The sequence below is a fragment of the Aspergillus ochraceoroseus genome, assembly GCF_002846915.1.
Source record: "Aspergillus ochraceoroseus IBT 24754 chromosome Unknown P175scaffold_5, whole genome shotgun sequence".
NCBI classification, from domain to species: domain Eukaryota; kingdom Fungi; phylum Ascomycota; class Eurotiomycetes; order Eurotiales; family Aspergillaceae; genus Aspergillus; species Aspergillus ochraceoroseus.
This window is the reverse complement of record NW_024468480.1, coordinates 919,126-934,340: the sequence shown is the minus strand read 5'-3', so window position 1 is coordinate 934,340 and position 15,215 is coordinate 919,126. Positions and strand designations below refer to the sequence as shown.

Below are 15,215 nucleotides of genomic sequence, written 5' to 3'. Positions count from 1 at the left end.
TAGGAAGGAGTATCAAGACCAACCCGGAATTTTCAGTGCATTGACCCCGAATAATAGGCATGAAACCGATGATAGACCAGTGATGATACAAGGGTTTGGCAACCCCCTTCAAAAAGGATCCGCGTCAAGCGCGGTGACGGAGATTTTCAAAGATCCATCAATCTCCCGAATCCATCAAAACCACTTGAGGAAGGCAAGGCGAGCGCATTTTCAACGCTATTCAAAGTGCATCTTAGCTGCAGCGCCGTCGGTGGATCTCCCGCCACAGATTTTTCGGTCGGGAACGCGATAGGAGATCAACATGGGCTTCCCCGCCCAAGAAAATGAGCGGGTGCAGGCGAGGGGCAAATTTTGGAAGATATTCGTTACCTGCATAGCGCTCGTTCCGCGGGCTGTAAACGGATGGTTTTCGGCATGTGTCTAGGTACAAGGAAGTATACATATGCGAAGGATCACCCTCCACAGGCGAGAGAAATCAATAACAAGTCAGCGTCCCTCGGGATTTTTGGAGCTCATCTACATCGGAATCTGCACTCGCTGATCAACCAGACCAACACGCCCAACTCTCGGGGAACGATGGATCTCCTCCAACATACGTGTTCCGCAGTGGATATCTACAGTACGATCATCAGAAAAAAAAACCCGCAGGCGAAAATGAATAAGTGGACCAAGGTGTCCAGGACTCACCTGCAGTGACTGCGCCGAAGCTTTTCTCCGGCCTCAGGATTGTCATCTATGAATTTTGTTCCCTGTATCGTATCTGGTGGCTTTCCATCTTCCACCCACGCTACCAGTGCAGCCAGGATATTTCTCTCTTTTTCAAACGGAATTCCGACTGACGGAGATCCACCGAGCTGGCCAAATACCCACGCTCCCGGACCAGACTGGCAATGCCCCATCCCAGAGATACGAAAGAATCGGAAGAAATTATCCATCTCCAAAGGTGACTTGTGCATACCGTGCATAAGACGGTCGTAGAGTCGCGCGCTGTTAAAGCTCGTGATCTTGCCGTCTTGCTGCCCGTGGAAAGCAATTAGTTTCCCGCCTGCGTTCTGGAACTCGGAAAGGTCGCATGGCCATGTTCGGATCCCTGCTGGGTTCAAGGCGTCGGCGACTTCTGCGTCATGAATACAAAAAGTGGCCGGATCCCATGAGGGAGAGTACACGACGTATCGGAACCAGTCCTAAGTGATTGAGCATATCAGATTACCGCTGATATAAATTAGCTCGAGGGGCTCCTACCTCAGAGTACGGATATGGCGCCCCTGTATATAACTCCTTGGACGCTTCGATTTCGCTTCCTGGTTGCATGCGGGGGTAAATCATCGCGCCATCGTCATCCTCGAACGGGCTGAAAATCTTTTGCACGATTTCGACCTGCTGCGGCGTCAAACATTGACGGCCTTTCCTCTTGTGGCAGAGCAAAGCGCTCGCTTGGAAATGGCAAAGCATTGGATCTTCGATAATCCCGTCTCTGACTCTATCGATACCATCACACTGAAGAAGAACTTCCGGGTGGATCACTTTCTCCCACTGCTCCTGACTAATGAAGTTTGACGAGTCTACAGACCCGGTAATTGGGTAAAAGTGCGCTCTCCAGGATATCAAGTCGTTGAAGTCAACAGCAGGCGACCCCGCGACAATACCATCAAAAGAAAGCGGAAACATTTCGGCTGAACGCATCCCCTGAAGTCCCCCAAGGGAACATCCAAGGTAATACGACTTTCTATGAGATTGGCCATAGAAAGCATGAGTGAGAGCTTTACCTATCTCGACACTTGTGTGCAGACTAAAACAATGTCAGATCACCCGCCACTCCTTTCTCCACGTCTCGCCGAAATTGGGAAGAGTGAATAGTTAAGGGTTAACTTACGCTCTCCAGGAAAAGTCAATCAAAACCTGTGGATGTTGGTAAAACGCTTTGCCAGAGTTGCCATTGTGACCATTATTAGACCCGGTGACAGCAAAGCCATGCGACGCGGCATAATCCATATCCGCATATTCGATGCCTTGCATACAGTCAAACCCCAAAAGGTATATATGCTAAATTCCACCAAAAGGAAATGAACTTACATCCAGCCATTCCCCCATTGCCCGTAGCCAGGAAGCGCCGACCAGTCCAGTTGCGGGGCAGCCACAGCTCCATCAATATTCCTGAATCCTCAGATGTCGGAACAGCTAGTGACACGCGACATACATCCACCGATACAGCCTGGAATGACGGGGAACATGACGGATCATTATCCGGCAAGGATAGGTTGGTCCCTGCCGAAAGATACTCAGCAGCCCAGACTGTAGCATTGGGGAAGTAACTCTGTGGTAGAAAGTCGCTGCATTGCTGGACGAAATCCGTCATCCCAAAGGCCCCCGTTCCAGCGACAACCCCCAGCAACGTGGAGAAATTTTGGAGGTTCATTTAATGCCAATTAGGATGTTCGACAAACCTCGAATAGTACCATGTGGTTATCTCAAGGGAACATAGCGGAAAAGAAAGCAGGCGGTCTAGCCCGTGTCTGCATATGGAGTAAGAGAAGAAAACAGATCTCACAAATTGAAGACTAGGAAAATATCCCACGAAAGAGCTTCAATTAAGTAACCGTTGCCAATCAACTAGCGGAGACACTTTCTGCCTTTCACTCCGTTTATATGCAGTCTTCTTCTCTTCATTTAACTCGTGAACTCCATTCCGATAACTTGGTAAAGAAAACTGATAGAACCCCCCCCCCCCTTCCCGTTTTTCTTTTCCTATCATCCTCCGCGGCATCTCTCGGGACTCAAAGGCTAGGCGGCATCATTATGTACGGCGACAGAAACAAGAAGCTCGAATTGGAATATCGGCCGCTGCCGCCGCAAGTTTCAACTGCTGTTTCAAAATCCGAGCCTCGCCTGTGCGTCCGAGCTTCGTAAGGCATTCATAATAACCATGTAACGACCAGACGTTATTCAGATGCTGGGATGCACGCGGTAAAGTATCGTCCATTCCCAAGTCAGCGCTATAGACCGCGGCCGCTTCTTCAACATGTCCCTGCTCGAGAAGAAGAGCACCATAGGCGTGTCGCGTTGGCTGCATCCACCCCCACGGTTCATCATAGGGAAGTCCGTCGTCCAGTTCAATCGAGCGCCGCAGGTGCGCAAAGGCAGTTTCAAAATTGCCGCGACGGTATTCCAACTCTCCGTCGAGCATGGCGCTCGCAATGGCGAGTATGTCTACGCATGTATTATTAAAAAGCATTCTGCTGGCCGGCACTTTTTCCCGCGCGTCCTGGAATGAGGCTCGTTCCTTAATTGCTTCTTCCACTTTCCCTGTGGCTGCAAACGCAACTCCCCTCCCATAATGGATCATGGCCGTCGTGGCACAGTATAGTTCTGGATCGTGTGGAAGGTCAAGGCTCAGGATATCATCCCACCGTCCGAACCTAATCAGCACATGGATTCTCGTCGATAAAAACCCTTCCAGCCAGTCAGCCATAGGGGGAGACTCAATACGAAGCAGCTCCTCTGGAATCGAAGCCTCCAATTCCGCTGCCGTGTCCAGAGCAACTTTCGACTGTCCCACGAACATAGCTGCATAAATACGGAAATGGTAATCGTGCGATCTGTAAAGAGTATAAAAGTTGACTGGTCCGGCACGGGCAACAAATTTTTCATCCGACCTGATCGCGTCGGAATTGGACGCAATCGCGCGTCGATAATCACCACACAGAATATCTAAATGGGTGGGCATGTGGTTAAGATGTCCAGCATCTGGCACGAGTCCGCGAAGATTGTCTGCCACTGACAAGGCTTCTTCAGGCGCTCCAGACATCTCCATGAGATGAATGTATAAGTGCAGTAGACCCGGGTGCGTAAGCCCTCCCTCTGATTCTAATGCACGATCTAGCACTTCTTTGATCTCGAGAGTTCGGGCTCCGCGAGCTGGTTGACCAGTTCGCAAATCCCAAAGACCCCAGGGGGTAAGATTCATCATGGAGTCTGCATATAATGCGGCCACATCCAAATCGTTCGGAAATCTTTCGTACGCAGATTTCATAGCGTCCGCGTATCCTTGGTTCCAAGCGGAGCAGTCCGTCACTGGCTGACCCTGGGGATACCGATACTGAACAGCATCAATGATCGCTGACTCGACCGGTTTCGCGTTGAGTGCGTGCTGCTTTGCATTATTGGCAGCTTCGTGCGTGCGCTGTACCGTCGTCTCCAATTCACCGTCCTCGAAGAACGGCCACGGCTTGTTGTAGTTGGGTCCCAATGTATAGGCCAAGCCCCAGTAAGCCATAGCGCATTGGGGGTCTTGCGTAATAGCATTTTGAAAACAAACGGCAGCTTCTTCATGGTTGAATGCGTATGTCCAGATAAGGCCCCGGTCGAACCAGGTCTGTGCCTCGGGGTTTGTGGTACTCACTGGTCGATGGAAAGTACCGAGGTTGTAATAGTCGCCATCATAGGGCGGAACATCTCCTGTTGATTGAGTATCAGAGGCCATCTTGTTCATGTAGAAGTTATCTTGAAGCAGTCGATTAGGATGTGAGACCGCTGGCCGTTATCATGATGGTTGTTAGAAGGAAGAGGGGGGAATTAGATGAAAGTAGATGTTTTGAAGATGCTGGATTCGAGGGCGGGGTTCTGAAAGCTTTACACTCCATAGCATGATTGGCATGTTTAAGCGGAACAACAACTAAACAACTTCAGGTACTCTAAGCAAGATAATCATAGGTAGTATAGACCGACTAATTACTGGAATTCCGAAAGAGTCAATTCTCACGCCGAGAGGTAATAGGACTTACTTCCCAGTATCTAATTTGTCTAGATGGCTAGAATTTTCATAGTAGCAGGCACACGCGCACACACCGCAATACACAAACCCAGTGCATTGATCACACACCACCATGTTTCCAGAACCCCGACGAGGCAATGTCAAAGACCACACAATATATTCTCCTCTGAAATTGTCAATTGTCATTATTTATTGGCAAAACGCACGTCCAAACTTTTCAGCACGCCCGATTCCACCCGAGTTCCCATGTCCCCAAATCAGTATTATTTAAGAAGCTGTCATGAAGATGAACGTCGTGCGCCAGGAAAAGAGGCAAAGAAAAATAGACGGTAGCGCTGAGTAGCGCTTGCGCAAGGTGTTCCGGCCCTCTTCATCTTCCCCGTAATGTGCCTTTACCCGAGCGAAGGAAACGTAGAAAGAAAAAGAAAAAAAAAAGCTGGTATATGGATGCTCGTCCCATTGGAGGGTGATGAACTCTCTGTGCGTTTATCGTAATCCCAGATCCGTCATTTCAACATTTTCCGCCGATCCCATCCAGAGAATGTTGTTACACCTATTCCAACGTCCAAGTCAGTCATCCGATATCTTCAATGGCAACATGTGAAGGATCGAAGTGCATTGCAAAAGAACCCATCTAAACGCACCTGATAAGCACAAGACCCAGAGATCCTGTGGGCTTTCCATCAATGAATTCCTCTGTATCCCTCAACAACACGTTCATGTACGAATCGATGCTCTCGAGCCTGCCCTTGTACTCTGTCTGGCCCCATTTGAGACGGATAATGACATCGGTACCGACCCTAGAGCGCGTTAGTTAGCAAAGAAACCACTACTTAGTGCGCGTTCAGAAAAGGGTCAGGCTGTAAGGGAATCGGAGCGATCGACGGGGAATGGCACAAATCGCACTGCGTACCTAGCCTGCAAAAACGGCCGAGGGTTCACGGGTTGAAGCTGTAGCGGTCATGGATTAGCATTGCTTCCAGAATCTATATCAAACCACATAACAGAGATAAATGAGAAATTGCGATAAAGAAAAGGGATACGAACACTCATGGTGGAAGGTTCTGAGGAGTTGCGGAATCGAAATCACAAGCTGTGCGAATCGGAGGATGGAGCCAGTCCTTTCCCAAAAAAAGTCCTATTGCAGCAGAAGAAATTTTCTTCCCAGCTACCAGTTCAAATGGGTAGATTCACCTCCTGCGATAGAGGAAGCTGCCGTTCTGATCCTGTCTGCTACTGAAAGGGTCGTTCTCAACCTGAATCTCTGGCCGGGAAAATGTGCTACAGCTCGACGCGGTTCCTCTCTGGCCCAATCAGGACAAGTGCAGAATCACCGCCTTTGAATCCAGAACAAAATCCAGAACAAAATCCCCAGACTGATGAGCTACGTTAAGTAGAATAAACAGGACAAGATTCTCTCTCTTTCTTTTTTTCCCCCCTTCTATTTCAGTAGCTTCATACTTAGACACATCAGAATATTATTACGGGGATCGCTATACCCTGCCCCCAGTTCGCAGAAGATTCCATCTCAACAAGACAAGCGGTGCGAAGCTTCTTACGCTCTTCCCACTTCCCAGCTAATATCCTTAATGGAAACTTCCTCACCAGCCTTCTCGTCGTAATCGTACCATTCGCCCTCGGACAGATCAATACCCGTGAATGGCGTAGAAGACTCAGTTCCCTTGGCTTCCCAGTCTCCCTGTATCTCAGCATTAGCATAAAAATCAACAACTTTCATTTCATACCCCTAGCAAAACCAAGACCGGGATAGACAAACATCAGACTTGAACTCGGTAAACTCCAACCCACGACACTCAATCTCAATCACCTTCTGTCCCTTCCGCTTATCATCAGCCTCGTAGGCCTTTGGACCTGTCATAATAGAGGCGGAGTGGGTTCTCTTTTTTCCCATTTGACCGTATAGTTAGCAATCTGCACCCGCAAAGCAAAGGGGAGAGGAGAGTGTGCAAGTAGGACTCAAAAAACCAACCTGGCAAAGCTTGCATTTCCACACAAAATTCGCTTCTCCCCTGCTTCCGGGGATTTCATGCTGTTCCTATATTCCACCCTTAGTATACGAATATATTTATATATATATATCTCTCTCTCTTTCTCTCTTGAACTACCAGAGGATATGGCGATGGAAAGATATAAAGGGAAACTTACGAAACGATTGAAGCTCACCCAGTTTGGGTGCGTCTCGCGGCACGAGGTACATTGAACCTTGAAAGTATAGTAGTAGGGCTCCTCCTCTGTGTCCCGGGGACATAGTCCAGTGACACTGTTCAGACCCTTAGATTAGTTTTAATTCGAAGGACTATCATCACACGCATATTCCTAGATGTTGTTGAGCGTGCGGGGGAAATTCGCACGGCGCCCGTGTGGTTGGCGGGGTGCTGCTGTTCCTCGTATAGACTTTCTTTTTGGCGGCGCAAAAGGAATGGACTTAAGAGCTGGCGGACTCACCCTGAAAGTTCGGCAGAGAGAATAAGAGAAAGCATTTTCGTAGGCCTTGCGATGGGTTATTTATTTGTGTAAATGCTGCAAGTGTAAGGTGTAGGCGGAAGTTGTTCTAAGCGGGGCAGGTGATGTCGTTTTTTGCTGGTTGACTTGATTCCGCACCCACGGCATTCTTGGAGTAGCTTTCTCAAGGAACTGGTCGCTACGAAAAGAACTACACAATTTTGATTGATTCCTACAGGTTGGTTCTGTTCATTTTTGAATTCTTGAATTTCTAGGTACATACATAAAACGCCAATAATGCTAGTTCACAATCGATCGATCCTCCAAATGTAGAAAAAACAAATGGTGTATCTACATGGCATCAGACAACGTCAAAATACAGGGTCATCGTGAGGTCATCTTCGGCTACAGGCGGCTCTGCTGGTCCTGGCCCAGGGGCTTGGTAGAGAAAGCGCCGAAGTAGGCGTTCAGAGCATCAACGGTGCCACTACCCTCGGCCAGCTGAACGGTACAGGCAACGTGACTGTCCGGGCGGGTCACAACAACACCACCCTTCTCAGGGTCGAATCCAAGCTTCTCATGGGCGGCATAAGTGGCGTTAGGCACTCTGACGTCGGGTATATCATCAGCGTAGAGGTGGTGGTGGTAGTCGCGCAGAATCTGGGGCACGGCCTCCAGGTCGATGTCATTCTTCTTCTCAGCGTAGATAACGCAGATAGTGAACAGCTTGGAGTGGGGGACGTGCTGCTCAAAGTAAGAAACCTCACCGATATCAGATCGGCGATAGGCGGAGAGGAATGAGCGCTCCTTCTCCAGGTTGGCAGCAAAGTCGGCAATAGCCTTTTTGCTAGACGCCTGTCTACCAGCGAAGACGAAAATACGGAATGCTCCATTGGCAGGAACCTCCTGTTCGAGGTGCACAAAGTTGGAATCCGCAAGGCGGGTAACAGTGGAAGGAGTGAAGGCCTTACCGGTAATCAGCTTCACACCGGGAACATCGAAGAAGGCGGATTTCGCAGGGTGCGTGGAATCCCAGTTGAAGACGTTGGGCTGGTACGCAACGCCATAGCCACTGGTGAATTCGCAAGAGGACTTGAAGGTCTTGATAAATTCGTCCTCTTCGCCACCGGCAACAGTAGCAGTGTGGCTAGCCGAACCAACTTCACCAGCAGTAGGCCGGCGCTTGGAAAACAAGGCAGCATATTTGTTATCGAAATCAAGCAGGGTCTCCGCAATGTGCTTGCGCTCGGTTTCATAGGTGCTCAAAATAGAACGCTGGGCCAGGCCGGACTCGACAGCATGGATTTTCCAGGCCATGTTAAGGGCGTCATGGAAAGCAGTGTTCATACCTTGGCCCGCCTTGGGGCTGTGCGTGTGGCAGGCATCGCCACCCATGAAAACGCGCTCGTCCAAGGTGTACTTCTCGGAGATACCCTGTCCAATGGGGTAGACGGAGTACCATTCAACGCGATCCCACTCCAATGTGTAGGGGGAAAGAATCTTCTTGGCGACATTCTGGACCTCTTCGGCGGTAGCAGTCTTCCTGGGGTCGAAGTCGGGGTCGGTGGAGGAAGCAATCTGAACGTAGAGACGGACCATGTTGTCTTCACGGGGGATAACCATGATAGAGCCAGCATCGGAGTGGATTGTGCACTTGGTCTAGGTGGTTGTTACAAAGATTAGCGGTATGGTCAACCATAATAAGCAAAGGAACGGAGCTTATAATCACCTCAATATCTGGGAAGTTGGTCCTCACCACACCATCCATGACACCCCACACGTAGGAGATAGGGTCCTTGTGGTGGATCTGGATACCAAGCTGCTGTCGCACGGAACTGCGGGCACCTTCACCACTGAAGAGGTATTTGGCGCGGACAGTCTTGATCACATTGGTGTCAAGGCACTTGAGTTGCACCTGGACGGGGTAAACCTCGTCCAGGCCATCGTTCTTGAATCCAGTGATGGTCCAGGGACGCTCAACAGTCGTACCAGCCTTCTTGATCTCATCCAGGAAAACCGTCTCGATCTTACCCTGGTGGACAAGGGTGGTGAAGGGATATCTTGTGTCGATGAAGCGGGGGCAACTGGGCCAGCTGCCAGTGCGGTGAATACCGCTTCCATCAGGACAGGGGTCCCAGAAAGAAACATCGTAGACCTTAGCAGGATCATAGGCCATAATCTTGCGCTTCAGGCCCATGTTGCGCAGAATTTCGGTCGACCGGGGCTGAATACCATCGGCACGGCCAGTTGCGGTCGGCACAGGGCGGTTATCAATGTGCTTCACCTTGTAACCCCAGCGGGACATGCAAAGTGAGAGCAGAATGCCGACAGGGCCAGCACCGACAATGACAATATCATATTTCCTGGGGTATGTGTCGTTCGCCATTGTGGTGTATTGTAGATTGCTAGAAACTAGCCTCTTTCGGAAGAGATGTACGGAAGTGGGTGATCGACTACTCCCAGGTTACAGCTCGGAGAGAGAGCAGAGAGAGGTGGATATCAAGGGTAGAATCAAGCTCAGAATATTACCCGCTTCCCGCAGAAAAGTAGACTTGAGGGAATGGATAAAGATGAGGGAATAGAGAGAGGGGGAATCATGTTTGAAAAGGGTAGACACGCCCATATATAATAATTGTAGAGAGCTGGAGATTCTTGGACGTATGTGGTGGGAGGGCCCAGTAGAGGGCCACAACGGCAATCATTTCGGCTGGATGGTGAAGAGAAAGAAGGAGAAAAGAGCAGCTTGTAAGCAAGGGCTCAAGCTAGTGCACGTCCACTGTGATACAAAGCAGCTCTGGGTTGTGCGGGGAGGCAATCATGAAAGAGCAACCAGAATGTATTTTCCGATCCCATCAGCGGGCGGCGGCTAATCAAGTCGGCAAGTGGAGTGGCTGCACGTGACCCCACAGCCTGGTCGGGATTTTTTCGTCATTTTTGGTTTGTCTTGAACAGAGAGGGTGATGGTGTGGTAAAGATGGAGGATTGACACTGAATTCGAAGCCCTCAGGACCGAGGCGGAACCTGGAACCTTGGAAAGTGATCCAAACTACGGGATTAGAAAGGTTGACCATGCTGCAACCTCAGGCATCAATCACATCCAACACCAAAACTTACCTGATGTCGGATCCAAAATTCATCAACACCCCATCCCGAAGTTTCAGAATAGCCACAATTCCATGGCTGCCATTGGCTGCTTCCCTTGAAATCGAATCCCGCTACGGAGTATATACTATGACGATTGCAATTAGCAGCCTATCTACGATTCTACGATCCCATAGTGAGTGGGGACCCAGCAGCTCCACAAACGTGGAGTGCTAGGCTACTGATTTCTCGCCGGTGCAATTAGTGAACTAAATACGGAGGCGTGCACCAAAAGACTTGGGATTCGCGCTAGTAAGAATGGTATTCAGATCATAATAACACTAGCTGTTTCCATAGCAATTAAATGTTTAGATACATCACCCCCAAGCTACCCCTGACCCCATCTAAAAAATGAAGCTATTCACAGTCCTCCCACCCACCTAAAGTACTTTGAGGTGGATGAAATTGCTGTATAGAGAGTTGCCCCTTTAAATACTTGCCTTTCTAATTTCTAGAATTAACCTATTCTTTACCTTCCTGATATTCATTTCCACCTTCTAATTGAATAATCTCTTGAATATACCGCATTAAACATTCAATCTATGCTTGAATATTCTCCTGAAATAGCTCATTTCATGCATTAATCCATATCTTTTTTATAGTTTTTTTATCCCTAGGAGCACCTCTAGAAATTATATACTTCTTAAGCTATGCCCAGCAAGGTTCAATTGCATTAAGATCAGGTAAATTACCAGGCCAATCTAGAAGCTTTTAAATACCATAAATATTATATATTCGCTGCTAGGCATAGTGTTTATATGCAGGTGCTCCATCTTCCAATTGTAAGAGCATGTGATTCGGGCAACATACTATACCATTGGACCAAAAGGTCACTATGATCAGACCTGATGGTCTGATCTACCCGAATCCCACCTTATATACCCTAGCAATCATTGCCTTGGCACCAGTGCACCTAGTGCACGCCGTGACAACTATCTCCTTCCTTGAGATAAGGCTTGACCGCAAGCCAACTAGCATATATTCAGTAGGGACCCCCAGCCCTAAGCCAGCTAGGCTAAGCTAAGGGCTGTGAGCAGGTAGGCGTGGTTCAAATCTAGTAGCGCAACCAGGTCTATCCATGCCTTTCTGCCCACCTAAACCGCTACCCGCTTTAGGTGTGCCATACATTCTTCGCGATCACACATTCTTTATGATTTTTTAATATTTGAAGCTATATAATAATAATAATACTAGTAATTAAAATAAAAAAACTCTCCAGCTTCTTTAGTATATCTTATATTATTAATTTCTCTTTAAATTAACTCCTACAAGTATAGAGGAGGTAGAGAACTATATACTTTCTTTTTCTACTTTATTAACCTCCTCTACTTATATTTAGTATCCTTTACCTTCCTATCTTTAATTAATTAAATAATATCATGAATTCTTAGAACCCTATTACTAGATAGATCTTTAATCTAGTACTTAATATAAACCCAGTATTAAGGCTCTTATATAGCCCTAATCCTTTAAATTACTTCTTAGGTTATTTTTAGCTCCTTGAACTTTTCTACCTAATATTAAAAGAGTTTTAATATATTCTACCTTATCTAGTTAGATACCTTATTAAGTTCCTTTATAATTTTTACCTAATTCTTTAGAAGAGCCTCTATTATTACTAGAAGACTATTTTCAATGCTAGAGAATAGTAATAATAGTAGAGATAGGGTTTAATAAAGATTAATTAATATATCTAGTATATTTATCTAATTTACTAGTTTTTTAATAATTTTAATATTATTAACTAGCTAGATACTATATTCTTTAAAGGTATCTTAAATAATTTACTAGCAAAAGATCTAGTTATAGATTAGCTAGATAATCTTTAAGAACTCTACCTTCTTATATAGCTTACCCTTTTATTAAAATAGCTTATTATTCTTAAGGTAAAAATTAATCTTATAAGTAAGAAAAGATTTTCTATTAAGAAATTAGTAAAGATATATTAAATAAACTATAAAATTAAAGAAAATAATATTATTTTTCTTATAATATTATAGAAATTTAAGTATAAGATATAAGCTATAACTATTAAATATTAGATATTATTTCTTGCCTTACTTAGTATAATTAGGATATTTTATTTTAATATTAAATTAATATAGCTAGGCAAGTATAAGCTTATTAGTTATCTAACTATTTAAGGATATTACTATTATTATTTTAGATAATAATTATTTTATATTATAATACTAGACCTCTATATAGTTACCTATTACTTTAAAAATAAAAAATAAATCTATTACCTAACTATTTATAGCAATATATTTAATTATAATAATATTTTTATTTTACTTATTTTCTATAAGATTAAGGTATTTAGAACCTCTAAAAATCTTCTTATTATAATCTTTACTTAATTAGAAATTATATTTATTAAAATTATAGATAAAACAAGCTAGGACCCTATAAAGAAGTAATTTTAAAAGATTATACTAGTATTAAAGTAAGCTAATATTCTTTATTTATATCTACCTTAATTCCTTAATCTTCTACTTTACTAGAGCAAGTCCTAGATCTACTAGTATATATAATTTAAATTAATATAATTATATCTTATTAACTTGCTTATCTAACCTTATACAAGTAAGTATCTAATTTACCCATACTATAATAACTATAAGAATTAATAGAATATTCTATTTCTATATTTATATAATCTAGTTAATTAAGGCCTTCTCCTAATATAGCTATAAAAGATTCTTATTTATTATTATTAATATTACTAGTATTTTTAGTTTTTTAAGGTATATTTAGAATATAGAGTTAGGTATATTAAATTCTTATATAATCTTTATAATATTTAGTTTTTTTTACTTTTAAACTATAGCAATAGCTTCAAGTAAGTAAGATTTATTAAAATCTAGAGATTTAGGCATGTTATGTTATAATAATAATAAAAATAAGTTAAAATATTAAAAATCACGAAGAATGTGTGATCGTGAAGAATGTGTGGCGCACCTAAAGCAGGTAGTGGTTTAGGTGGGCAGAAAGGCATGGATAGCAGGGAACCTCTAGCACCTATTCAGGTCTAGCAGGATTTTTAACCAAGCCCTAGCACCTTAGGTCTAGCGGGATCCAACCCAGCCCTAGCACCTATTCAGCCTAGTGGGACTCAACCCAGCCCTAGTACCCATTTTAGGTCTAGCGGGACTACCCAACCCTAGGACTTAATTATCATTGTCGCACACACAATGACAACAGCCGGATTCGAACCACAGCCATCTACCCATCAGGTCTGATCATACTTGTAAGAGCATGTGATTCGGGCAACATACTATACCATTGGACCAAAAGGTCACTATGATCAGACCTGATGGTCTGATCTACCCGAATCCCACCTTATATACCCTAGCAATCATTGCCTTGGCACCAGTGCACCTAGTGCACGCCGTGACACCAATATAATAGTATTCAATCGCTCAATTTGACATTCTTTTGCAAAAGAAATAAGTTTGGGAACTAGAACTTCCTAAAAGAATAATTAGAAAGGTAAAATTAGAAAGGTAGGAAGTCAAACCATTTAATATCTATACCAGTCAATACCTCCCTTGCCTTTTCATATAAGCATTCCAGTTTTTTCAATAAACCTCCATCTAGGTTTTCTACCACCTTTAGGTCAAAGATGAAGCCTATAAAGGCCTGAATTAAGCTCCCATTCTTCCTTCAAGATAGGCTCAAGTTAGCTATTCATTTCTGCAATAACCTTATCTGCATGCCTTTTATCTTGAGTTATTTCCAGACCATATATATATAAAGAACCTTTCTTATCATAAGTAAAGCATCCCCAAACCATAAAATCTAAATATCCTTTCCAACGCCTTCGAATGCAAGTAGGATTATATCGATCTTCAGTTATACGCCATACCCGAATAGAGCCTCATCATTGGCCTAGAATAATGCTAGTTTCTGTAAGCGTCTCACTGGCGAGGTGCTTGGGTATGGGTAGTGTTGGTAAAGGAAGCAAAGCTACATGGAGTACAAGGATAGTAGGAAGGTATTAGAAGTAATAAAATAAAGTACTTGCCTCTTAGTACTTTAGGGGTTATTATATTATTATTTATATTATTTAGTTAAGTTACTAGTATAGTATAAGTAACTTAAATATTACTATTTTCTTAATTATTCTTAATTACTAGATATATAGTTTAGTATATAGTTTAATATATAGTTATATATTATATAATTACTATAATAATTACCTTCCCTCTCTTTAATAGCATGTCCACGCGCTGTATATATTATACCTAATCTAGCTTAATATTCTACTAAAGAGGAACTAGTCCTAATTAGTATAATATAATCTATTTTTTTATTTAATACTAGAAATAATAATAATATATATAATATTATCTTTATTAATTATACTTTATTAAATAAAATATAAATAATATTATATTTTACTTTAAATAAAATAATAAATAAAAGTAAATAATTTACTAGATATATTAATAATAAATAAAGATATTATTATAATATAAATATTATAAAAAAATATTTTTTTATATATATTTTTTCTAGTCTAATCTATATTTTAAAAAGTTCTTTTTAATAAATTAATATATTATATTAGATAGGTTATTATTATTTAAGTATTATAATAATAATTAATTATATTATAAATCTTATAGCTTCCTTAAAATATTTTTTATTTAATATTATATTAGCTATATTTCTATAAAAAAAAGCTTATTTAACTACTATTATTTCTTCCTTTATAAGTATCTTTATTCTAGTAGTATAAATTTATTATACTAATTATTTATAGGCTCTTATAATAAATTCCCTTATATTTATATTAATTATAATATCTATAATTCTTATTATTATTAATATATTT

At 43.1% G+C, this 15,215-nt stretch overlaps 4 protein-coding genes across 4 annotated transcripts; all 4 read right to left on the bottom strand.

The window, feature by feature from the left end:
- Positions 1-541: 541 nt before the first annotated feature.
- On the bottom strand, positions 542-4,480 carry P175DRAFT_0509937 (TPR domain protein; the record flags this gene model as incomplete). Its single annotated transcript, XM_040898471.1, has 7 exons — positions 542-614; positions 688-1,184; positions 1,243-1,789; positions 1,874-2,009; positions 2,074-2,338; positions 2,939-4,378; positions 4,400-4,480. The coding sequence occupies 7 exons, from the start codon at positions 4,478-4,480 to the stop codon at positions 542-544; spliced, it is 3,039 nt and encodes a 1,012-aa protein (XP_040751367.1).
- A 777-nt stretch (positions 4,481-5,257) lies between these two features.
- P175DRAFT_0532938 (small nuclear ribonucleoprotein F) lies at positions 5,258-5,824 on the bottom strand (the record flags this gene model as incomplete). The annotated part of the gene is made up of 4 exons (XM_040900010.1): positions 5,258-5,324; positions 5,416-5,571; positions 5,685-5,722; positions 5,819-5,824. 4 exons carry the CDS (start codon positions 5,822-5,824, stop codon positions 5,258-5,260), a joined length of 267 nt encoding a protein of 88 aa, XP_040751366.1.
- Positions 5,825-6,274: 450 nt separating this feature from the next.
- On the bottom strand, positions 6,275-7,288 carry P175DRAFT_0480730 (CXXC motif containing zinc binding protein). Its single transcript, XM_040895440.1, has 5 exons — positions 7,238-7,288; positions 6,938-7,052; positions 6,762-6,827; positions 6,549-6,671; positions 6,275-6,470 (listed from the first exon to the last, which is right to left on the bottom strand). Exons 1-5 carry the CDS (start codon positions 7,270-7,272, stop codon positions 6,327-6,329), a joined length of 483 nt encoding a protein of 160 aa, XP_040751365.1. The 5' UTR covers positions 7,273-7,288; the 3' UTR covers positions 6,275-6,326.
- Positions 7,289-7,639: 351 nt separating this feature from the next.
- P175DRAFT_0532936 (putative FAD monooxygenase) lies at positions 7,640-9,620 on the bottom strand (the record flags this gene model as incomplete). Its single annotated transcript, XM_040900009.1, has 2 exons — positions 7,640-8,893; positions 8,964-9,620. The coding sequence occupies 2 exons, from the start codon at positions 9,618-9,620 to the stop codon at positions 7,640-7,642; spliced, it is 1,911 nt and encodes a 636-aa protein (XP_040751364.1).
- Between the last annotated feature and the right edge of the window lie 5,595 nt (positions 9,621-15,215).

Coding starts and splice junctions, on each gene's coding strand:
- P175DRAFT_0480730 (XM_040895440.1), bottom strand. CDS start 7,272: ATGCTTTCTCTTATTCTCTCTGCCGAACTTTCAGG. Junction 7,053..7,237: donor CTCTCTGCCGAACTTTCAGG/GTGAGTCCGCCA, acceptor GGGTCTGAACAG/TGTCACTGGACTATGTCCCC. Junction 6,828..6,937: donor GGGTGAGCTTCAATCGTTTC/GTAAGTTTCCCT, acceptor GGTGGAATATAG/GAACAGCATGAAATCCCCGG.